We start from the raw sequence: 25486 nt of genomic DNA, 5'->3' as shown, positions 1-25486 counted from the left end.
GGTCCGGCCCTCTCCTTTGTCGCATAAATTACATCATGTGTTCACGCCTAAACCAATCACTAGCAAGGAGAATGGCCTTACCTCCCCGATGTAGACCAATCAGTATCCCCCATCCCTAAACATTGCCTCCTGAACCCGAACAAAATTCAGTTTTCGTTAGCAAAGAAGGAAGAGTGTCTGTTGTCTAGGGAACTGACAGTGTCTGCCAATGTAGAACTCCCGCCACTTTAGCTCAGTATTAACCCCTAGTCCCTACTCTAGGGACTGGGGCGGAGGATCTGAGACTAACCAGCTCCTACAATATGGTGCTTGTGCCTAGTAAATTAGCTTGAGTGTCGGTTTGGGACTTGTTGAGGCTAATGATTCCAGCTCTGCCTCTGGCAATCCCTTTCTCCAAACAGGCCCCAGGAACTTTTTAACCGCACCTGTTGGCTCTGTAGCTCACCAGCGCCTCCATGTGGTGAGTCCCAGTAGCAAGGGAGCTGGGGAGATGGGCCTCCTTATTCCAGATCACTCCATCGCAGGCCCCCGGGGTTCACACCACTAAGATGGAACATTCACTGGGAGCATTTGCAACCTTTCAGGAACCTAACATCCTGGAAATGCTGTTCTCCTTTCCTACAAAACCAGCCCAATCAATCTGGGAAATCTCTCCTTGGCTGTTCCCAGAACAGGGCTGATAGGAGATAGATTTTACCAGTGCTGTCTTGTGGGTGTTCACCAGTTGTCCTGTTCAGGTGTAGGTTTGCCTAACCGCCCCATTAGCTCTGCCTTCAACCGTCACCTCCTGCTGCTGGACGCTGCCTTGGAGAGCAGCTAAGTTGCGGGCTCTGAGGATAAGGCTTCACTGTAGGCAAGTAGTGTGCAGGTAACAGCTGCAGCTCCTGGGTCACATATATTTAGAAGGTCACCTGAGGCCAACAGGGTTTAGAAACAACTTTCCAGATTACCAGCTGAAGCTGCAGGGTGCTATTTTAATTTAACTCCCTCTGTGCTCTGGTGAAGAGAGCCACATTCCAGGAGCACCTTTCCACGGTCCCTTCCTTTCCTGGGCTGCATGCACAGCATTTGCTCTGTGTTAATTCAGGTCACATACCCGTGACCTGACTCGTGTACATTGAAACAAGTTTTTTAGTACATCTCCTTTGGGCTTGGGAGGATCTATTTTTATTTTAAGTTGCATGGTCCTAGCAAAGAACTAGGTGCTGTGGATATAAATTGTGGCTTTTTGATTTGCTTTAGCCAAAAGGAGAGTTCTGGTCTACCTCAGAGCCACAGGCTTCCTTACCCATTTCACAAGCCCAGCCAAGACCTCAAGCTCCTGGCACTATTTTAAGTGGGTGGGTAAGAGCTTGTTTTCCTGGTTGTTTCCCATTTATAAAGTTGAATTGGCAATCTGAATGGACTATTGTATAGCACTTGCTAAACTTGACATGTGTATCAGTTACTTTATTTCTATTAAAATATTTATGGCGTCAATTCTGTATTGTTACCAGACCTATTTTTATAGGGAATGTGATCCATCTTGTAATTTATTTAATTTAAAGACATGAATTTAATACTAATTTAAACTTAGCTTTAGTAATAAACTCAAAAAATAAATTTCCATATTTTTTTCATCTTGGCCTTGCAATCACCCATGTTTATTATGACAACCAAATTTTTTATGTTTAAACTTTATTAGTGAATTGAATTTTGCAAAAATTAGGTCACAAGACATTGTAGCTATGACAGATACTATTTGCATGTAGTTACATACAGACATACTTGCTGTATTATTCTCTGGGGAAATAGAACCACCATTTCAATTTTAAAATTTAACTAAGGATAATTCAGAATTAATCATCTGTAAAACCTTGCAGAGACTTTATTCAAATTAATGTTTTTCTTTCTCAGAAAAGAAATATTACTCAGCTATAATAATTGAATTACCTTGATCACTGGGTTTTTTATTTAAAAAATTAAGGCACAACAGTTATTAGGTTAATTTGCTACAGATCAAGTTTTAGAATTTAATGAGACTAATTCTCCTAGATTCTCTTGGAAGCTGTTTTATTGAAGTACAGAAATTATTAAGCAGTATAAACATCACCCTTGTGGCTTGGAAATGAATTACAATTTCCATCCAGATAATTGGTTCATGAAGAATTATGCACTAGGAAAAATTACTCTGTGTATATTATTTTAAAATAATAAAACAGAATTATGTTCTTTTTATTCGGATGACTCAATGTTTGTTGTTCTTGTTGTTCTTCCCCTGTGTTCTAGAAAGGTATACATGAGTGGAATTTTNCTATGAGCCTGCTTCTTCCTCTCCCACTCCCCCTGCTTGTGTTCCCTCTCTCGCTGGCTGTCTCTATCTCTGTCGAATAAATAAATAAAATCTTTAAAAAAAAAAAAAAAAGAAGAATACAACTTTTAGTCAGGATTTTAAAATACCAAGAACTTCAAAAACCCTTCTATTGATGAAAATGCTCAACCTTCTTTTCTGTCTCCATTATGAAGACATCTGTAACAAAACTCTGACTGTTAGTTGAACTGACTCCATGCTTGTCACCTAAAATATGGAGAAGGAGGGGTAAATGTGGACTGTGGACCAGAATCAAGGTGTAGATAAAAGTGAGCTTTTCAGGTCCTTTCTAGCTTGGTTGAGCTGTTGGTTTATGTGATAGGATGGTTATCTAGTCTTTTGATATGCCAGGAACTAATCTCTTGTTAGGTGGAACCAAAAAACCACATGCCATCGATCAGATTGCATCCTATAGTTAATGTAACTATTAATGAGACTAGAGAGAATTCATTTTTAAAAAAACTTTTCCTCAGGTTGCTGTTAATGAAATATTCTTGAGAATATAGTGGCTCACTTCAGTTTGGTTCCATTCTGACATTGCCATCATAACGCCAGTAGCTCAGGAAGTGCCATTTCCTGGGATTTAGAAATGAGATTTTTTTCCAGAACCGAGAGCCACTGGTTAAACATTTAAATACTTGTTCTATAGAAGCTCAGGCTAAAACCAACTCTTGGAAATTTCAAACCAAATTACTTGTGTTTACTGCTATTTATCTCTGCATAATAGAAATGAGAAAAAACAGATTTCTGCAGGCCGGTTACACAAGACCCTGTTGCTTTTGGCATAATAGTAATTGGTTTTGTTGGAGCATGAACTGGTAGAGCCGTCTGAGTCACTGATAATTGGAGTTTGCCTGGTAAAACCACCTGTTACCTCATGAATGATCTGCAGAGAAACAAGCAAGATAATGGACTGACTCATTAGATATCTTTCCAACCCATGCGTTCTCAAATAAAGTTTTACTCTCTTAATATTTAATTTTTTAAAACCAGTCATTAGCAAGGCAATTGTTATTTATTGCTGCATTTTTAAACAATTTAGGAAAGTATGGTAATGCAAATTTCACCTTATCATATCTACTTTCCAATGAATTTTTTAAATTAAGTATGGCATCACTACATAAACCTTCGTTGTGACTTATATCATATACGTACAATGCTTCCATGTGGCTTACTGCCGGTTTGTATGTTGAGAAACTTAAGCTCTGGTGTGTGACTTCAAAGAGAGCTAACTTTTCTTGGCTTCCTCCTTTATAAAGAGATAACTACGGAAGAAGAAATCCAGCTAAGTCAGCAGTTTGTCTTGTATCACTTCAGAACTTGCTCAGCTCAGTCAGTGGGCATTAATTGAGCACCAGCTGTGTGTCAAATGTTGAGTCCTATTCTGCTAAAAATACAGCAAGGACTAAGACATGAACTCCCACTCTCAAAGAGCTCACAACCCATCAGCAGAACGTTTAACAACTAATGACAATACAGTCATTATTGAGAGGACAGTGAGATGAATAATGACAGTTACATGTTTGAGGAACAGAGGTGCAAGAGAAAGTCTTCTGTTTAAAGTAGAAGTAGGGAAGGGAGAGGGTAGGATCTAAGCTGGGCCTTGAATGATGAATAGAATTTCTTTAAAAAGTAAAAAATGATGTGCCTTCCAAATTGAAGGAACAGCAGATGCAAAGGTAGAAAATAAGGATTGGCAAACTACAGTCCACAGGCCAAATATGGCCCACTGCCTGTTTTTGTAAATAAAGTTTTATTGGAACTGAGCCGTGTTCATTCATTGATGTATTGTCTAAGGCGGCTCCAACAGCCAGACTGAGGAGTTTGGACTGCAAAGCTTGAAATATTTACTCTCTAGCCCATTACAGGAAATATTTGCTAACCTTTGGCGTAAAACAGCATGGCCTGAACGGTAGACTCAAGATTATTTCAGTTGCTATAAAATCACTTGCTGAGTCAGAACCAAGTGCTGTTCCACATTTCTTCACACCTCTGAAATCTCTACAACTGATGAGGTGCTTTTACTGCCTCCACACTTGCCTTTCTAGCTTGGGAAACATGTCATTGTTCTACAGATGGCAGAGAACCAGAATCACGGAGCTCAGTCAGCCAGTTGATTCTTCTGCCTTTCCTCCCTCCATGCAGTGTGGTGCTGTAGGAGGCAGGACAATGTCCCATGCTCGGTTGGAGGGATACATAGCGGAGGTGTACTTACAGCCCCCCAGAGCGACCCTATCTGCAGATATGAGTAGGAGGACAATTCTCAGATTCTTAAGTAATTTTAGTATTGGGGTATGGGGGACATCACTTTTGCAATTGCTGTTTATATCGTTTTGTTATAAACAACATTGATATCATAATGGGGATTGGATAGAAAAAGGATTTATTTTGTACTGCACATTCATAGAAACATTGATATTTCCCTGAATAGTTCTTTTTGTTTGTTTCAGTATTTCTAAATTTGAAGAACGATGCTGTTTTCTTTATGTGCTTCATAATTCTGACGATTTCCAAATCTATTTCTGTACAGAACTGCATTGTAAAAAGTACGTATTCGTCATTGTTTGGGTGTAAAAAATACTGTTCTTACCTGATCATTATTTTTAATTAATGAGTGAACATGTAGCTCCTGTAAGGAATTCATGGCTATGTGGTTATATAAATATTTCATTTGGCCTAATCGTTTATAATTATGGGGTATGTTTAACAATCAGAGAATGGGGGAGAGGGCTCCCTTTAATAAACCAAGCTTTTTCTTAGTCATAATTTATTTTTCCACAGACAAAACATTAACCAAGACCTGCCAGTTAATGGCCAACTGTTATGTCTCATTTTTAAAGTGTTCACTAATTACAACAGATGATTACTAAAGTTTTCGTTCTTGAATTCTTTGAATCATCTCACCATTTTCTGCAATAGTGGCTCTTAACTCGGGTTCATATTAGAATCAACAGTGCATTTTAACAAGGGACCGGGCCCTACCCCTGACTAATTGTGTTGGATTTTCTGGTGGGGGTACAGCTCAAGTTAAGAGCCAGTGATCTCATCTACACCCATAAAGGATAGTCCAAAAATCTGTGGACTGCACTGTATGTTTGTGTTAGCCTCCCTGGGTATATTTCTCTTGGGCTGATAATTAAGTACTTCATGTTCCCGTAGGACATAGCGACTGACTGTGGGGACCTAGGCAAATGAGTAACAATTTAGAAACCAAAGTGCAGGTAAAAGCCAGCTTGGACTTGAAATTTTCCTGAGGGTTGTTCTTATTCCAATATTCACTATTTGACCCCATGGTAAGTGACTAATATATAGTTACAGTATGCAGTCATTTTTATCTTGGTACCAAAAAAAAGGTTTGTAAATCCATAATTCTGTAGTTGGCTATAGAACTATATGGCTATAGTTTTATCTTTATTATTGTAAAATATGTAGTAAAAAGACTTGGAAATAAATAATTCCTAGCACACATATGATCTATTTTTCTACTTAAATTCTCAAGGCTACTGATTTGTTTCTATGATAATGATAGCCAAGATTTATAGAGTGCTTACCGCAAATCTAATATCAGTTTTAATCTTCAAATAAAAACTGTTAGGTAGCTAATATTAACATCTTCATTGAGAAGAGTTTAAAAAAAAAAAAAAGAGTCTTAGTTCAATGAGCTTAAAATCATGTATAGCCAAAAAATCAACATCTAGGATTTGGACCAAGTACATGTGACTCTAGAATCTGGGCTCCAAAAAATTAACACTGTGTTCCCCTCCCACTGTATTATATTCTGCTTAGAGATGTTCATGTTGAAAAACTTGGTGTGAATAGCTGATAGAAGTCTTTACCCCAGATCTTAAAGTCTGTCTTTAAAGTCAGAATTTTTTTTAGGTCTTTCACTTTCTTCTTCCTCTTGGTTGAATTTGCCGTTGTCTCTAACTCATCATAATATTTAATCTTCATCAGAGCATATTGTTACTCTGATCAGGCTGAGGAACTTTTTTTCCTTGTCAATGACCTCCAAGAAATGTGTACAGAGAAAGGAGGAGTGGGGAAGTAGGCACCATATGCAAACTCCATAGATAGGTTCCAGACTCCTAAATGGGCTTTGTCATTTGTTCCTTGTCACGTTCCCAACAGCCAGAATAGTTTTTGATCCTAGTAGACAATCGACGAGTATTTGTTGGATGGATGGGTGGTGAATGGATGGATGGATGGAGGGATGGGTAGATTAAAAAGAGGTACAGAGATAGAAAGAAAGGTTCTGAGTTGTGGAAGGTAGATTTTTCTTATCCCACATAACCTGCTCTTCCCGTGGGCTTGCAATACAGAGTGTGACCTGCCTGTGAGATCATCAGCCCCTATTCATAGTGCCCCCCATGCTTTAAGTCTGTGAACTGTTAGCATCCCCTCTGAATGGACTAGACACACCTAGTGTTACAGGGAGCAGATCTGTTTCCTGCTGGTACTATTTTTCTTGGCTCTGAAATAGTCTACAGAGAAAAAAAAAACTTTACAAGAAGACTTCCTGCAGAAAATGTCACCAAAAAAGAGGTGGCGTCTTTCGCAAACATACAAGCCAGCTGTTCCTAATTCATATCAGTGTTTTGCAGATTGTGTATATGGAACACCACATTTATGATATTAAAGGCAAAATATTTAACAGCTGAGATCAAATGTTGTAGTGGCCAATGCTGTATCAAACAGTCACCTCAGAATTTAGAGACACTGTTCCAGAATATGGGTATTTTTGTTAATTCCCATTTTAAATAATAATATGACCATCAGCAAGATGATAATAGCTCATTTTAATGAATGCACTCTGGTAAGCACATTACAAGTGTTACGTCAAGTCATCTTTCTAACAATCTTTAAGTTAGATAATTCCACGGTCCCTATCTTGTAATGAAGGGGTGAGGCTCAGAGAGGTGGAGGAGCTTGCCCCAAATCACACAAATACTAACAATCTTGGCCTGATGGATATCCAAGTCCACAGTCTTCACATTCCTATGACTTTGTCTAGTTTCATCATTCTGATTCTATAATATATTACATTACTATTATTTGAAGTGAGGCATTAGGTTGGACAATCCTAGCAACCTGTGTTTTTCTTTTTGAAAAATCATATTTTTCATGCTGATACTGATAGTTTGCTTATTGCCTGGCATTTTAGAAAGTCTCTCAGCTCCCATTTTTTGCTCTGAAGTCATATTAGAACATACTTGCTTATATTTACTATCGTATATATTATGAGTGACCACATACCAACTCTCATTGTAGGTTTTTTGAGATGGTGAACACCATCACTGAAGAGAAGGGGAGAAGCACGGAGGAAGGTGATTGTGAAAGTGACTCCCTAGAGGTAATGACTCTGGTTGCATGGTCATTTGACAGAGTTTCTCTGTGGCTTTTTTTTCTTTTTTTTTTTTTAAGATTTTATTTATTTATTTGAGAGAGGGAGAGCATGAGTAGGGGGAGGGGCAGAAGGAGAAGCAGACTCACTTTTGAGTAGGAAGCCCAATGCAGGCGCTCAATCCCAGGACCCTGAGATCATGACCCAAACCAAAGGCAGACACTTAACTGACTGAGCCACCCAGGTGCCCCTTCTCTGTGGCTTTTTAAAAAATGAACTATTTAAAGTCTTACTGGGGGATGCATGGCAGGCCGGGGTGGGGGGGACATGTAAGTGGTGGTGAAGGGTGAGGAGCTAGAGTCTGTGAGCTTTCCCTTAATGCTGAAGGCAACTTCTGGAATTTCTTGTTAAAAAAGGGCTAAAAGGGGGCACCTTTTAGAGCTGAAAATGAGCATCCAACTCTTGATTTTGGCTCAGGTCTTGATCTCCGGGTCCCGGGATAGAGCCCCATGTCCAGCTCCCTGCTCAGCGGGGAGTCTGCTTGTCTCCCTCTCTTTCTGCCCCTCCCCCTGCTCACAGAGGCACCCGCGCTCTCTCTCTCTCTAAAAAATATTAATAAATATTTTTTTGAAAAGCTAGAAAGCAAACATTGGAGAACTCTTATTTGGGAATGCTGAGTTTTTATATTTTGCTTACCTGATAGAGTAATTGTGCTTTGTCTGGGAGGATGTCTCCATGCACAGGCCACAGTGCCCTCACATTTTTCATCCTCCTCTGAGATATGTGCAATTCAAACAAGCAAAATTCAGTGAAAATTCTGAATGGTGCGACTGGCCGTGGCCTTCCTTTGTATGCTACACAGAGGACCTGGACCAATGGAAGATTAATGGAATAAAGAGAGGAGGTAATAACAACCACCTGAAATACTGTTCCTCTCAACCCCAGTCCTCTGACTTCTGCCTCATGGACACAGGACACTGCAGACACCTATTCCTAAGCGTGTCCATTTTCTCTGTCATGGCTCCTCTGTGATAAAGAGACTTCCGTCGCTGCGAGGATGTCCCAAGAGTACTGAACCCCGTGCTTGAACATCTTCAGAAAGTTGACACTCCTCCAGGCATGACAGTAGGCCAGCTGCTTCTCCAAAGCCTTCCTAGTGTTGGGACAAAGTTCAGATTCCAAGCAATACTGAAAATGTCATTTGTAGTGTCAGTTCTAATGAAATTGCAGAAGCTAGAGCAGCAGCCTGACTGGTGTACTTGTTTATTAATGTCATCCCACATACGAGAATTTTTATAAAAACATTGAAGCCGTAGGGTAGCAGTTGAAGGAGAATTTAAATATAATAACCAAGTGTTAACTCTGTCTAGAGTTAAGTTCTATAATTATCTAGCAGTTGTATAGCTTTGATGTTGCTACAGAAGCCTAAGGCTCTTTCATTAAACTTATAAAAAGATGATAGGACCTAATTTGGGGGGAATAAATGTTTCCCCGTGCATTAGCTTGTGGTCTATAGGAGTGGTAGACATTACTTATTTGTATGTGTTTTATATTTTATAATTTCGTATTTTCTTATTCAAGTGATTTTGTTAGGAATTAGATCTCTTGGCTCCTACCTCAGGGCTCCTTGACTAGACCTCATTATCTCTGTTTTTATTTGGTTTAAAGCTAGTCACTTGATATACAGCAACGACCAAGGTAAAGGGTAGCAAAGACAATGAAAATGAAACAGTTTCATTAGTAAATATAAAATGATGAAGTGGGTGGCCTGGAAAATCCATAAAGTTCCTCTGCAGTGTCATAAAATGCTAGCTTTTTTTAATCCGTGAGAGCTGTCCTTTATTTTATGCCCTTCTTTGAGGAACTAAATCCATCTTAGCAAAAATACACGTAGCACAGCCAGGCTGTGGCCGCCATATGAGACAATGTGGTCTTCTTAATTGATTAAATCAACAGTTTCAGCTCTACTCCAGGAACCACTTTAACCATATGCATAGCATAACACAGGTCCTGTTGCCTTAGAATTTGTGATGAATTTTGCCAGCTGATTTTTCTAAGACTCGGTTTCCTATAATGTAAAAAAAAAGTAAGATCACTTTTTAAAGAGCTTTCAAGAAGATACAGAATCAAGATCCTTTGATCTGGATACAGTAATGGGTGGCTGTGTTGGTGGGGGGGGCCCTCGTGGTCGGGCAGTGCTGCAAGCACTGAGTACAATTGCCAACCAAATAAGGAGGGGAATGCTCCAGTTTCTCCCTAGGAATAGCCTGGGGGTTTTAATTGCCAGTGCTGACCTCACAAAAACCAGCTTACACAGTAATGCTGATTCATCAAAGTGGTCCTAACTCACCCTTCTTGAGCAAGTGCAGGGATACCATTCTTTTAATGTTAGAAAAACACTCTAACACTCTGTCCAAGATAAAAGGAACATTCTTTGTGTCCTCTGACACAAAGTGTCAATTTAAAATCTTTGACACAGAATAGCTTCTACAGTATTCCCAGTGGACTGGACGGCATATAGAGTGAAGTCAAACATACTTACTTTAAGTGTTTTGGGTAGTTTGTCATTAAACCCCAAGTAGGGACATTGTTGGCATTTGTGTGTTGGGTGGAGTGTGGGAGGGGGATCTGTGGGCACGATGGTAATGCACGGGGATTGCGATGATGTTCTGGGCTGTGAACATGGTGACATCCGTCTTCATTCTCCCTCTCATTGAATGTCCCTTTGTAGCCAGAACGTTCACCTTTAGGATATGAGTCACCAAACAGCCTGAACCTGTATTTTCGCCTAACTTTTGATAACTTCGTGGTTACATTTCTTAGATATTTTCAACATTCTGGATTTACAATTATTTTATCAGTGTCCTACATGTTTGATTAAAGTGAATTCTCTAATTTCATTACCACGAAGCAGACGCAGCCGTCAGCCCGTGAATGACGCACACAAATAATTCCTCTACTTCCCATTCCTGGTAATGTAAACAAGAAGGATTCCGTAGAGACCATCTGTTCAGGGCGATTAAGATTTCTATGCAGAATAGTTGCTTTCTGATCATCACCTCAGCTGGGGATAGAATTAAAGTTGTTTCAGTGCATGTGTCAGTTATTCCTGAAGCCTGTGGGAAGCTAGGCCCACAACAAAATTAAGATGTTGGAAAGGTCAAATGTTCTTTAATGTTCACTTCACTTAGGGCATTGTCAACATTGGCAAGCTTTATCAAAATGGTTCTATAAACTACAAATTTGAAGCTAATCCCTAGACTTCTGGATGTTTGAGACTTCTTATCTGAAGCCCATATTAAGATCTGCTTTTCTTTTTGATTTGAATCATAAGGTTTCTTAGATGCAGTACAATTGCGGGAGGGATTCAGCCTCCTTCGGGTCATGGTCAAGCCCCCTTCTCCAGCTGATCAAACCCGACTCTGCTGACATCGCTGTGCGGGGTTCAGGAGCTTTGGATTCTGGTTCAAACTTTGCTAATGGCCAGTTTTATAACTTTGGACAAAATTCGTACTCTTGGCTGGGCTAAAATGATTTTATTCCTAAGTGAGAGTGGAGCAAAAATACCTTAAATATGCTTTCCTAGCTCAAATTCGTATAATTTTTCAAGATTAGTACAAAACTGTACAAGGTTATTTCAAATATAGATCAGTCCCCCTTTCAGAGAACTTTTCTGCTTTTGAACAGAAAGAGAAACAGCTTCTTTTGATTCAAGGCCATGTTTTTTGACTCAAGGATGTATTTTGACATGTAAGGGTAATGAATCCATATCTTAAATAATTTAATAGATTGGTAAATTTGTATTGAAATCATTCAACTAATTGATTGCTGTTAACCATAAGAGTTCTCACATATATGGAGGTGCCTGGGTGGCTCAGTCATTAAGTGTCTGCCTTTGCCTCAGGTCATGATCCCTCAGGTCATGATCCTGCACAGCGGGAAGCCTGCTTCTCCCTCTCCCACTCCCCCTGCTTGTGTTCCCTCTCTTGCTGTCTCTCTCTCTCTCTCAAAAAATAAATAAAAATTAAAAAAAAAAAGTTCTAACCCATATCAACTGTGTTCCCTGTTTTGTTCTCTCAGCCTTCCATATTTTCACTAACAGCTTGGGCATCTACCCAGCTGTCTCCTGGGAGAAACCCCTGCTCTGCCTCTCTCCCTCCTCACAGCTTGACATCCTTCCAGCCCAGTCACCTCATCCTCTCTGTCATTCCCCCATCTCAGGCCCTCACCACCCGTCCTGTGGCCTCATCTCTCTCCTGCCATCAGTATGCATCTCTGTCATCATCAGAGAGATCTCTTACATGATTTTATCCTGTGACTCCCTTCATTAAAAACCTTTGATGCTATTCTTTGTAGAAGAAGGTTTCCACAGATGCAGTGTTCTTAACCCTCTGGCTGGAACATAGCCTTGCCTTTCCACCTCATGGGCTGGGATTGCCAAACTCTTCCATTTTCCAGAAGGCTGAGCTTTCCTGCCCCTGGGCTTGATCTGCAGATGCCCAGCTCCACATGCTTTTTCATCTCTGTCCCACCTGGTGACTGCATCCTCATTTTTTGAGATACAAGCCAAGTGTCATTTCTCAATACCACCTCTCACTTTGCTCTGCTCTCCTAGCATTTCAGGCCCCCTCCCCTGCCCTAGCTCTTCTCATCGCGTTGTAACTTGGTAGCCTGCACCAGACTGTGAACATCCCAGGGTAGGACTGTGGCTCTGTTTCCTTTCTAATCACATAGTCTCACATGGTATGAGGCATCCAAGCAGAAGTCCTTCAGTCAGATCAGAAGGCTTGGAAGGGTTTGAAGGTGGTGTGTGATAAAGCCAGGATTGTTTAAAAATATCTCAAACTGGGGGAGAGGGCTATGGATTGGAAGGGACAGAGTAGGTGCTGTGACACTGGCTTGAAAGTTGTTCAGTCAATGGTAAGTCCATGAAAGAATGAACACTGTAATCAAGCTGCATATCATAACCAAGGCATTATTGACTCATTCTCTTTTCATCTCTTTCTTTTTTGTATTTCCTTGGGGGAAAAAAAAAACCCGGATACAAATTACCAAGCTCCTTTTGGTCCTCAATACAAAATATGCTGTGTCTCCGTCCTCGCTCGTGTCCCAAACACATACATATATTGTACTTCTCCGTACCTCCTTCTCTGTCTCTTCCCCTCCCACTGCCCTCCCTCTTCCTCTCTATCTCTCTTTCTCTTACATTCATTTGTACCTCACTGTTTCATCAAAATGGGCATATGACGACTTAAACCTGAAGCGATCATAGCATCTGGCCCTGTGAACCAGTTTATACCTACTTTCCAGCATACATAAAGAGAAAGTTGACCCCTTGTGGGGTGAAGTGGAGACAAGCAAGATAAAAGGAACATTCTCCTTTGACGTAAACACGTGCAGAATGATAAAATACCTTACCATTTCCTTTTCTGATGATGTGCTTCACAAACATTAACAGTGAATTATGGTTCAGAATTCATTTAAATCCATTTGGAATCATCAGCACACTGGTTTGTTTGTCTTTAACATCCTCTTTCTATTTTTGCACTGAAGCTCAACACCCACATTTACCACGCTGAGAAAATATATCACTCACAGTGTTGTATGGTATGAGTACTGATTTGTTACTCATTCTTTCATTCTGTTAGGAGGAAAAAAAAAAAAAACACTTTTTCTTCTGTCAACTAGGTTTAGTGATTGGGGGCCTGCAAGTTAACAGACAAAAGACAGATCACCAAGAGAAAAGACGGGTTTATTCATGTATACAGGAGCACACAAAGTGGCATCTGATCAGCGAGAGTTAAATTTGCTTATCCTACTAAGAAAAGTCCTTCAGAGGACTTTAAGGAAAAGCACATGGCAGGGAAACGAATGAGGAAAAAATGTGGAAGGCACAGAATGTTTTGGCAAGGTTTTGTTTATGTAATTTCTCATCCAGGTACAAGTGGTCCTGAACCTCCCAGAGGGGATTTTTGGCAGCTGTATTTTCAGGAGGCTTTGCTTAAGCCAGCAAAAGAGATTAGGTTTTTAATGCAGCTACTGTTGATTCAGATATGTTCAGCTTAAGATCATCTTTATACCATATTAATGGGTATAAATTCAATTCACTCAGCAAATATTTATTCGCACCTAATGGTTGTCATTATTTTAGGTGCTGGGGATACAACAGAGAAAAAATTGAGAAAAATCCCTGCCCTCACTGAGCTTACATTCTAGCGAAAGACTGACAATAAACAACATAAATAAATAAAATACATAGCATGTTTGATAATGATCAGTATTAAGGAGAAAAATTAAGAAGGGAAGGGTTCAGAAAGTTCCAGTGTAACAGAGCATGCAAGCTTAGACCAATAAGCCAGGGAAGGCTCATTGTGAAGGTGATGTTTGAGTAAAGGCCCAAGGGAGAAGAGATCCATCAAACTAGATATTTGAACCTACAGCGTTTTTAGCATTTTATTAATGCTATTAATTGTTATTAATGTTTTTGACATTTACATACTAAGAAGGCAATACAGACTGAAAATTAACAAAGCTACCACGCGGGTCTTTGAGGTGACCATTCACCTCATGTAATTAAGCACGAGAGGGAACTGCATGGCCTTTGGAAGGTGGTGGTTTTACTGTAGGTCCCTTGACAGTGCGGGAATTAAGTGAATCACCACTTTGTTGTTTGGCCTTGTCAATATTGTCTTCCTACGCTGATTCCCTTTCCAGTACCAGACTTAGATTGTTCTGGGCAGGCAACAATAGAGGGATGATTCTAGAAGTATTCCCATCATTGCTTCAAAATGCAGTTGTTTCCCTTAGCAACAACCTAATTCACTGACCTATTGCCACAGAAATAGAATGCAGAGTATAGAAGCAGTGTGATCTTACTTTTTAGTTTTTAAAACGCTCTTTCCTCCACCCCTGACGTTTTCCATGTTTCCAATTTAACACACCTTATCGTCCCTTGGCCTGTAGCCCAGCTCTGTTCTACTTTTTTTTTGGCATGTAGACCAGGGCAGTCTCCTTAAACCTGCCTTTCCAATTTGTATCTCTATGTGGTTAAGAATAGAAAGAAGAAATTTTAAAAACTAAGCAGCAGTTACTCCCTGGAATGGCTTCCAATCACTTTGGTCTTATTAAAAGTCCTTTTGATTTTTACGGTGACCACTTTGTTCAACAGGAATTGACTGCCATACCTAATAAGTAATATTTTAAAAAAGAAGAGTCTTTTGATGCTTTGGATTCAGAGGGGAACTAAAACTGGGGCAGCCTCATGTAGGTTTATCTATTCTTCACCACACTGTATAAATATCCCTGTGGCAAAACTCCTTTCACCCAAAAATAAACTGATGCTGACTTTCAATGTTTTGTTTTGGCACCTGGTTTATAAAAAAAAAATGTTTCTCATCAAATTTTCTATATCCTGATTAATCAATTAAGTAAATAACTACTGAGCATCTTCAAACCAGCTATTGCCAAGACGAGGGGTAGAGCAATTAAAGATAAATCATAGCTCTCACAAAGCTCAGAGTCCAGACAGGGATGCAGACTGAGCAAGAGAAGGAAGAGTTTCGAAAGCATGAATAAGGGCGGAAAGCCTTGGAAGCACATCAGACCAGAAAGTAACCCAGCTCCTGAGTGTCAGGTGGGCAGTTCAGGAAAGCTTCCTAAAGCTTGGTTTTGAAAGACAAGGCAGAATTAGCGAGGTAGAAAACACAGCATGTGGAAAGGCACAAAGGTCTCGGGAACCTCAATGAGAGATTTTGGAGGAGATTGATGAGAGAGAAGGTTGGACACAGAGGCAGCACGAAGAAGCTGAATGAAACACCTTTTAAAAAAGCAGAGGCAGTGGTACAGACATGGACAGCTCACTTTGGAAGTTTGGACTTTGGAAAATTCTCTGCCATCTTAAGGAGAGTGGATCAGGGAACAGGGCAACAAGAGAGGATGGGACAAGGAAAGCCAGTTGAGTCTGTAGAATTGGTATGGAAGAAAAGCATGGAAGGCCTGATTCGAGGCAAGAACAGATACACCTGATAGCATTTGGCAATCAGTTGGATATGGGGAGTGAGGGAAAGGAAAGAATGGAGTCTATGATGGCCACCAGATGTCTCCCAGATACCTGTTTGGATAAGAGAATGAATGTTCCATGAATATTGATGACACACTGAAATACCTTTATCATGACGGTGTTTGGAAACAGAAGTAAGACTATCCCTACAATGTTGGTAGTGGTCGGAACACTAAATCAGGAATCATGAGCTGGGTATAAACCACAAGTCTAATTGTTGTGTCACTGGAAAAGATATTTCTGATCATTTGTAAATTGAAGCTAATCATAGACCTTCCCTACTCTGACACAGGCTTATTATGACTGTCAAATGAGATAGGTTATGGAGAGTTTATTTTTTTTCTTTTAAATTATAAAGCATTATAATAATGTGGTGGTAGTACCAGATTCAGTATGTAGGTGTCTACGCCCCTGATAGGGCACACTAGCTAAGATGAGCTCCTTTGGTGATTGGTCCCTGGTCTGCCTCCTGTTGGCCTGGGTCCTAGCTGGTAGATTTCCAGTGTGTATGGCCCAGCATATGGAAGTCTGGGCCACTGGAATTGGGTGTGGAGTCTTAGGCTCTTTCTGGTGGAATTTTTTGACTATTTTTCCTGCCTTTTTGCTGGAGCCTAGTGTTATCTTCCAGTCTGAGGAAATTGCCAAATGATTCCTGCTCCCTGTTCCCTCACCCTGAAAACATGCCAGATGTTCTGCTCTGGACTAGGACTGTCTTTGGCCTTACATTAGACATCCAGAACAGGAGTATTCTTTCATGTACATGGGGTATAGTGTTGCCAGTGGGAAAATAAGATGCGTCCCTTCCAGAGCATGGCGTTTGTCCTTAGCCAGAGAAGGATCCATGATAGGGAGGTCAGTGCTCACCCAGTTCTGGCTTGGTACTGGGCATAGTTTTCCCCAGGAGAATACAACTAATTGCTTTCTCTCAGTGCTTGGAAACCTGTTGGAAACAAATAAACTGAAGCTGGTAATGATAAAACCACATTTTCCTCATCCTCCTTGGCAGTGGTCCCTCAAGTCAAGTCTGTGTACCCTGGAGAGTTTGCAGAATGATCTGATTACTGCCTTTGTAGGTAATTTGTCCTTTTTAATGTCTGCTTCCTTTTTGATCTTTTGTTTGCTTTTTATTTTGTAATTTCCCAATACCATGTCTGCGTGCGAATTTCTTTTTTATTTTTCCTACTTAGGGCTCAGTTTTCGGAAGTTATGTTTGATTCTGTCTTGGATCTGCCTGGCCTTTTTTGGAATGTTTTATCCTTTTCTCCTGCTTTTTGATTTCTTATTTTATATCTTTATGTTAAATGTACTTATTTTAAAGTTTTTGTTTCTTTTACTTTATGAAGCTTAGGGAAATTGATGTTTGTCAAATCTGCTAACTCGCTGGTGGTGAATTATTTCCTTATATGTTTTAAAATTTGGGGTTGTGAGCTCAATTTCAATGACATACTAAAAGTGAGAACCCTGCATGGTCCGTCTTAAGGGAGTCTCCCTTTAAGATGTTTTTGCTTTGTTTCTGCTAGCACTCCAGGGATGTCCCAGGCTGAAGACCAATTATACGTATCATGATAAGTGTAAATTTGAACTAAATCAGCATGAGTACCAGCCTATGGTGGAAAGTATTCGGAGTATTCAGAAAATATTGTTTTTGTCCACCCAGAGCTCAGTTTAAGATGGATGAGCTTTATTTTTGTTTCCCAGTGCAGTGGGCTAGCTCTATGCTAATCTACCCTTTCATCAATTATAGTCCTTTAAGGACCCTGATTTCAAGGGCCCATCTCTTCACCTGGTATTAGGCACAAGGCTACATTTTCTATCCCTTTATGGGCATTAAGATGAAAGTACCAGATAAGGGGTTGACAGACTATAGCCCAAAGGCCAAATACAGCCTGCCACTACCCTTAGTAAATGTAGTTTTACTGGAACACAATCACGCCCATCTGTTTATATTGACTGAGCTGTTTTCATGGTACAATGGCAGAGTTGAGTGGTTGCCACAGAGATCATATGGCCCACAAATCTGAACGTATTCAATATCTGGCCCTTTAGAGAAAGCATTTGCCATCCTCTGCCCAAGATTAATGAGACTGAAAGCCCAGCCCTCATCCCCACCCCTTGGGCTGCAGGGACATCAATTATGATGACCCCTCAAGTGGTCCTCTTTCTCTTTATTTCTAGCTCCTGGCAGTCTTCTTTACCTTTTTTAAGCCCTGCCAGGCATTTAAAAACGTGTCTATTTTGGGGCGCCTGAGTGGCTCAGTTGGTCAAGTGCCTGACTCTTGATTTCGGCTCAGGTCATGACCTCAGGGTCGTGAGATCAAGCCCTGCATCAGGCTCCACAGTGAGCGTGGAGCCTGCTTAAGATTCTCTCTTCTCTCCCTGTGCCCTTTCCCTGCCGCTCACATGGTCTATCTCTCTCTATATATCCCTCTATAAATTAAAAAAAAAAAGCGTGTCTTTTATTTTATGTAGGTGTTTTTAGCAGGAAGTCTTCCAAATACCGAGTCCACATATTACCAGTACCAGAACCCACCTTCTATTTTCTTGGATAATATAGACTGCTATGTGCGTAAGATGTTATTTATGAACCTAACGGCAACCACAAATCAAAATCCCACAATAGATACACAAACAATAAAGAGAAAGGAATCCAAGCATATCACTAAAGAAAGCCATCAAACCACAGGGGAAGAGAGCAAAAGAAGAAATGAACAGAGAACTACAAAAACAACCAGAAAACAAATAATAAAATGGCAGTAATTACATACCTCAATGATTACTTAGAATGTAAATGGACTGTATGCTCCAATCAAAAACATAGGGTGACTGTATAGCAAAACAAGACCCATCTATGTGCTGCCTACTAGAGACTCACTTCAGACCTAAAGACACCTGCAGATTGAAAATTAGGGGATAGAAGAACATTTACCATGCAAATTGAAGCAAAAGGAAAGCTGGGATAGCAATATGTATATCGAACAAAATAGACTAAAACAAAGACTAACAAGAAACAGAAAAGGACACTACATCTTGATAAAGGGAGCCATCCAACAAGAGGATATAAAATTGCAAATATTTATGCGCCCAACATTAGAGCACCTAAATGGATAAAGCAATTATTAACAGACATGAAGGAAGAAATTGACAGTAATACAAAAATAATAGGGAAATTTAACACCCCACTTACATCAATGGATAGACCATTTTGACAGAAAATCAACAAGGAAACAGTGGCTTTGCATGAGACATTGACCAAATGGACCTAACATAGATTTAGAACATTCCATCCCAAGAAAGCACAATAAATATTTTTTGAAGTGCACATAGAACATTCTCCAGCATAGATCATGTTAAGCCATAAAAAGTCTCAATAAATTAGAAAAGATTGAAATCATATGCGTCTTTTCTGACCACAATGGTATGAAACTAGAAATCAACCACATGAAAAAAATTTGGAAAAAACGCAAACACATGGAGGCTAAATAACATGCCATTGAACAATGAATGGGTCAACCAAGAAATCAAAGAGAAAATTAAAAAATGAATGGAGGCAAATGAAAATGAAAATACAACAGTCTGAAATCACTGGGATGCAGGAAAAGCTATTCTGAGAGGGAAGATGATAGCAATCCTGTCCTACCTGAAGAAGCAAGACTATCTCAAAGAAACACCCTAACCTTACACTTAAAGGAATAATTAAAAAAAATCAAGCCCAACACTAATAGAGGAAATAATAAAGATGAGAGCAGAAATAAATGATATAGAAATAATAAACAGTAGAATGAATTAACAAAACTATTTCTCATTTTCAAAATGTATTTTGGTCTTGAGGAATTGGAGGTAAAGGGAAAATAATCCTTATTTTAGCATTGTCAATGCAGAAGACCTTAACATTTTTCTTCTTACCCAAAACCTTTTTTTCAGTGGCTGTATTCTCCTGGCAGATTATGAAATACTTGGACAGTATCAAAAGCTGAGAAACAGAAGAAAGCTCAATTAGATAATAATAGATATTGATAAACATTCTTGCTAATCATACTCATCTCTAGATCTGTGAAAAATAGGATTTAGTGGATAAAAGAATCCAAGTGGGCTTTTGAAGAAGCACTTTTCTGGATTTAAACACAGCGCCCCTACTGTGTTCGGAGCCATTGTGAAAACAGGACCGCGCGAGCTGCTTTACGTTGAGAGTGTCCCGTTTCTGGCTGTTGAAGCCGCTTCGAGCTTCATCCTGTTGTCTTGCGTGTTAAAGCCATTTGATAAAATAAGGGGAAATGCTCTTGGAAAAAGTTGATGTTTAAAATGTAGAATGCAAGTCACGTTTTAATCTTCTGTTCCCCCCTTTTTCCTTTTGTAGTATGACTATGAATATGACGAGAACGGTGACAGAGTCGTTTTAGGGAAAGGCACTTATGGGATCGTCTACGCAGGCCGAGACCTGAGCAACCAAGTCCGAATCGCTATAAAGGAAATCCCAGAGAGAGATAGCAGGTACAGTAATTGTGGCTAATAAAAGCTGCTTTCAAGGTATTTTGGGTTGTTTGTAGCATTTTAGACAATGTTTTGGTGATATTCTAATTAACGACACTGTCTGAAAACGCCAGTGTCTTAATCAGCCCTCTCTGAGGTTTAGCTGCTGCGTCGGTGAGTGATTCAAGCACAACCCCCTGGTGGGGAAGGACCAGCCTCTCGGAGGTGACCAGGACAGGACTTCTAAAGAGTAGAAAAGACAATGGCCTGTGTGTGTTGGACTCAGTTGTGTCAGAGAATGGTTGATTTTTTAAACGGGTAGATGGGGAGTAAGCAGGATCAGAAATGGTTTGAACCACAGGTTTCAATGTGTAATTTCGTTCCTAAGGAGCTTGAAAGTCATCCCTGCATCGTAACAAGTGGAAAGCTGACCACACTAAGACCAAATTAAAAATTCTTGGATCCATTGGAGAAGTGGGGTCACAGGCCAAGCCACTGCCCCCAAATTTGGAGAGACAGTCATGGGAGGCGGGGTGTGGAGGCACATCTTTGTGACTTCTGCCTCTAGAAGCCCTACCAGACTCTCACAGTGATATTCAAGAAAAATCCCCCCATGCTTCCAGCAGGGAGAAGGGGGAAAGGAACCATTTTGAAATATCTCACAGCTCTGTTCTTCCTAAGAAGGCCTGACCTCAGAGAGACTATTTTTACCAGGGCCTAACCTAGGAGAGTGTTATCAGAGCCTGAACAGCTGGGAGAAAGGAAGTACCCAACTCCTGCCCACTGTAACCATCCTGTCCCAGATGAGGGCAGCAGGGGACAGGGGAAGAGGGAGACTGCAAAGCATTTGTGAGGCTCCCAGCCCAGGGGCCCAGGCTCTCGAAGAGACTGAGACCTAAGCATCAGATTATAGAATGCTTCCCCTGACGGAGTTCCTTTTACCTAATACATCATGCCTGACTTTCAACAAAAATGACAAAGCATACCAAAAGGCAAAAACACAGCTTGAAGAGACAGAGCAAGCCTCAGAACCAGACTCCGAGGTGGCAGGGATGTTGGAATGATCAGACCAGGAATTTAAAGCAACTTTAATATGCTAAAGGCTCTAATGGGTGAAGTAGATAGTGTACAAAAACAGAGGGAGTGTAAGCAGAGGTGGAAATCCTAAGTAAGAATCAAAAGAGATGCTAGAGATCAAAATCACTAACAAATGAAGAATGCCTTTGATGGGCCAGACAAGGCTTCCTCTCTGAGCTTAAGGATATGGCCATAGGAACTTCCAAAACTGGGGCGTATGGGTGACTCGGTTGAGCATCTGGCTCTCAGTTTCAGCTCAGGTCATGATCTCAGGGTCATGAGATCATGTCCACTCAAGACCAGCTTTCTTCAGAAAGGACACTCCCCTGAGCTGTCTGGGTCATCTGTCTACCCAGCCTCTCCACTTGTAAGTTTCCAGGTTAACGTGGCGAAAACGGAACTGTGGATTTTGACCCCCAGGTGTGTTCACCCGACCCTGCCTCAGTGAAGGTTCTCCCATCCATCAGCTGTTCAGATTCCTTTAGATTCCTCTCTCTCACTCGATGTCTCCTGCATCAGTAAGTCGTACTGTTGCCTCGACTTGTGTAGCACATTCTCAGTCTCCCCAGTCTTGCCCATTGCCACGGCTGCAAGTCCAACCTCAGCCTTCAGGTCTCTCACGCGGGCTCCTTGCTGCAACTACCTGGTAACTAGTCTCTGCCTCCACTCCCTCCTCTACTTCCACTCCAGCCTCCCTCAGAGAAGCCACAGAGATGTCTCTGAAGTGGAAATCACGTCATGTCACTGCTGCTTGAAACCCTTCTGTGGACCCTTATCATAACCAGCACGAAACCCCAAGCCCTTAGCACAGACATCTGCCTCCCTCTGTGGCTCCTCTCTGGCAGCCGCACCAACCCGGGCACGCAGGGGCTCATTCCAGAGAACCCAGCAGGATTGCCTCATCTCGGTCCGTTCTAAGTTCAGACCTTAAGCCAGCAGGCAGGCCTTCCTCATGTACCCCAGGCTGGAAAATACACCCTCCCAAGCAGCCAGTGTCCCAGGTCCCAGCTCTGTTTGCCTTTCCGTCCTTAGGGCGTGACTTACCCCCATGGCCACTTTGCCTCCAGACGCCATATCTGCATTTGAGGTAGGAGGAAGAAAAAAGACAACAAACTTTCCCAGAAGCATCCAGCATACTTTCAAGTCTATTCTATTCACCAAAAGTGACCACCCTGAACCCCAAGGGAGGCTAGCACTCAGTAGCTTTTTAGCTGGTCCTTTGTTTCCTCAAACAAAATCCTACAAAGAGGGAAGAACAGACGTGAGGTAGGCAAACAGCTATTGCCGTCTGCCCCACGTATGGTTTTCATTTTATTTTTTGTGATATTGTTGCACAGTTTCCTCTTGGTTAATCCCTGAGACGTATTTATGAATTCTCTCTTATGAGATGATGATAGAAATTATTAATGAAATACCTAGGGTAATATATATCAATTTGTCATATTAAACATTTTGTTAAGTATTCCTATAGGTTACGTAACACATACATAGATTTTGAAACAATATAAAATGTAAAGGGCTTATCACTATCCAGTCACTGCAGCAAACCTGCCCATCTTTAGCAGCATCCCTTCCCCTCCCACCAGCAGGTGAATTTAAGTAGGTAGTTGGAAGCAAACCACTTTTAGAATCCCCTTCGTAACTTAAGTTTATTGGGCACACACACAAAGCACACACACAGAGCACACCGACCCCAACAAAGGCCCTGTTCTGTAGCAACGCACTTGGCAGAGTGTGGGTTGTTTGAGGGGCGCCTGGGTGGCTCAGTCGTTAAGCGTCTGCCTTCAGCTCAGGGCGTGATCCCGGCGTTCTGGGATCAAGCCCCGCATCAGGCTTCTCCGCTGGGAGCCTGCTTCTTCCTCTCCCACTCCCCCTGCCTGTGTTCCCTCTCTCACTGGCTGTCTCTATCTCTGTCAAATAAATAAATAAATAAAATCTTTAAAAAAAAAGAAAAGAAAAGAAAACACTCGTATGACAAGTGCTTCTCTTGAAGAGCTGGCACTGGGCATCTCCTTGTTACCTATAAGAACAAAAGTGAAGTGTCTTATGTTATGGTGAGAGACAGCACACAAGTTGTTTTCATCTGTATGCCCCGGAGAGGTTTTCATGTTGCATGTAAAAAGATAGCAGTTAGGAAGGACACTTGCTAAGGTAATAGGATGCATGTGAATAATGCATGATCCAGCATCTACTACCCTTGGCCATCTGGACTGAAGGATCAGAGCAACAAAAACAGTTGCTTCTGTGTTTTCTTCACACTTTAAAAACACTTGTTTGAGAATCGGAGTCGTCGTAGGAGAGAAGTGGTGGTGGATTCATAATCTATCCCAAGTAGTTGTTAATCTCAAATTGGCTTCCTCCTCTAATGTTCTACACATACCTGAACTATTTATGTAGATAGTTATTCTCTACCCCGCTGCATATTAGAGCCAACAGAGGCACTTGAAAAAATTACTGATACTCAGGACTTACCCCCCGAAATTCTGGAGTAGGTCGTAGGCGTTGATTATTTTTAAAAAATCCTTTCAGGAGGTGAGATGTCCAGCCAAGGCTGGGAACCACTGGTGTGGATGGATGTAGTGGGCATTTGACTCAGAGAAGGTGCTTTGGAAACACATACGAATTAATAATTTTTAAAGCCAAATATGTATAAGTAACTCTGATTATCTATACCATTTCTTCTTTCCATTGTCACAGCTAATAGAGAAGAAATAAGATTTTCTTGTAATTTCATAGATAAGCATTGCTTATTGACTTGAACAAATTAGAATTTCATGCTTATTTGGTGCTTGGCACTCACCCTTTCACTTAGTGAGAATTTCTGAGTGTTACTAATCAATTTCATATTGGAGAAGAATTCTTATTCTTAGCTAGGTTGAAACCAGACTATTATTGTAACTTTTAAGCTATCCTTTGGTTACATAATGGAGGGGGCAGGGGAGTGGCCTATTTCCTTTTCCACGATCTTATATTTAAATATTCATAATTGATTTTCAATAGAGGGTCAGGAGGTGGGAGTCCTTTGGCTCATCAAAAACTGAATTAATCACTTGCTTCGGATTATTTAGTCATTTTAATGCCCTAAATCTGTAGAATAGACCCAATATTTGCTACTAATTTATTTCATGCATATCAAGAGTAATCTTATTAACTAGTGTTAATAAAGTGTCTTAAACAGCATGGAAAAAGTAACTTGCAAATGTCCTGAGAATCATAACCTTAGTGTCTTACTGGTAAAACCATAGACCCGTATTTCTCATGTTGTCTCAGTGACCAAAATGGAGTTATCTCTAACTGGTATCCTGTTAAGGAGTTCAGTTTAATACCTACCTTTATAGTTCCTAGAGCAGTTCTAAAGAAAAATAAAATGAGTAAAAGATCTAAAATACAAGTTAATTTTTTGTTGTTGTTGGAAGCATTCTGAGCAATATTTTACAGATTATAAAAGTTTGTTTAAATTAAATGAATTTGAATTTCTATAACCTCCTAATTGCTTTAGCTTTGTAGCTTATCCTGAAAAGCTTCATGAAAACAGCATTATTCAGTACTAACCAATTGTAGTATTTATTATTGGCATTCAAAAAAATCCATTCTGTTTACATGGATTTGCCATCATAAGATCTAAGCATTTCTTGTACTATCACTGAAGCAAATAATGAGGCCTCAGGTTTGTAGTTTATGGTCTAGTGGTTAGTGCCTTTCATACCTGTAACCTCCATTGTACAAGAGAAAAAAATTAGAGAGTAGCTTTGGGTCTCTGATACCATACCATGGTTAGTTATACAGTAATCGTATTAATACAAGCATATAATACAATATTAATATTCAAGATTGCTAAGAGTCTAAAAGCTTTATAGTACTTCAAATAATCATCAAAAGGGTTGTTCTGTCTGTTCTAGAAATATAAAACACTTTCACTGTATGATCTGATAAAACAATGTATGTGATTTTGAAAAAAACCAGACGGTTTGATGCTGGTCTTTCAGCATGAAGGCATGGGTAGGATGGGGTAAAAAAAATCATGATATACTAGAATTGATGGACCCAGTAAGATGAGGATTTGCCAGGAGCTCAAGGAGACTTGGGATATAAATGGTTTTATGTTTTCTACAGACGAGTTGCTAGGTCTTTCAGTAAGTTCTGGAATGAAAATGAAAGTGATTTGCAATTTTTATCTTCCAGGTCAAGAGTC

At 40.4% G+C, this 25486-nt stretch overlaps 1 protein-coding gene across 1 annotated transcript in view; it reads left to right on the top strand.

Annotated features, from left to right (window-relative positions):
- Positions 1-25486, top strand: part of MAP3K5 (mitogen-activated protein kinase kinase kinase 5) — a 197507-nt gene that overhangs the window by 125522 nt on the left and 46499 nt on the right. The window contains exons 12-15 of the mRNA XM_034669190.1: positions 2269-2299; positions 4782-4896; positions 7619-7700; positions 20105-20238. Coding sequence (XP_034525081.1) covers positions 2269-2299; positions 4782-4896; positions 7619-7700; positions 20105-20238 — 362 coding nt within the window. The remainder of the gene's footprint in view (positions 1-2268; positions 2300-4781; positions 4897-7618; positions 7701-20104; positions 20239-25486) is intronic.

This window comes from Ailuropoda melanoleuca, chromosome 10 (genome assembly GCF_002007445.2).
Source record: "Ailuropoda melanoleuca isolate Jingjing chromosome 10, ASM200744v2, whole genome shotgun sequence".
Classification (NCBI taxonomy): Eukaryota; Metazoa; Chordata; class Mammalia; order Carnivora; family Ursidae; genus Ailuropoda; species Ailuropoda melanoleuca.
Note: the sequence above shows the minus strand (reverse complement) of the source record. Positions and strands in the feature narration are given on the sequence as shown.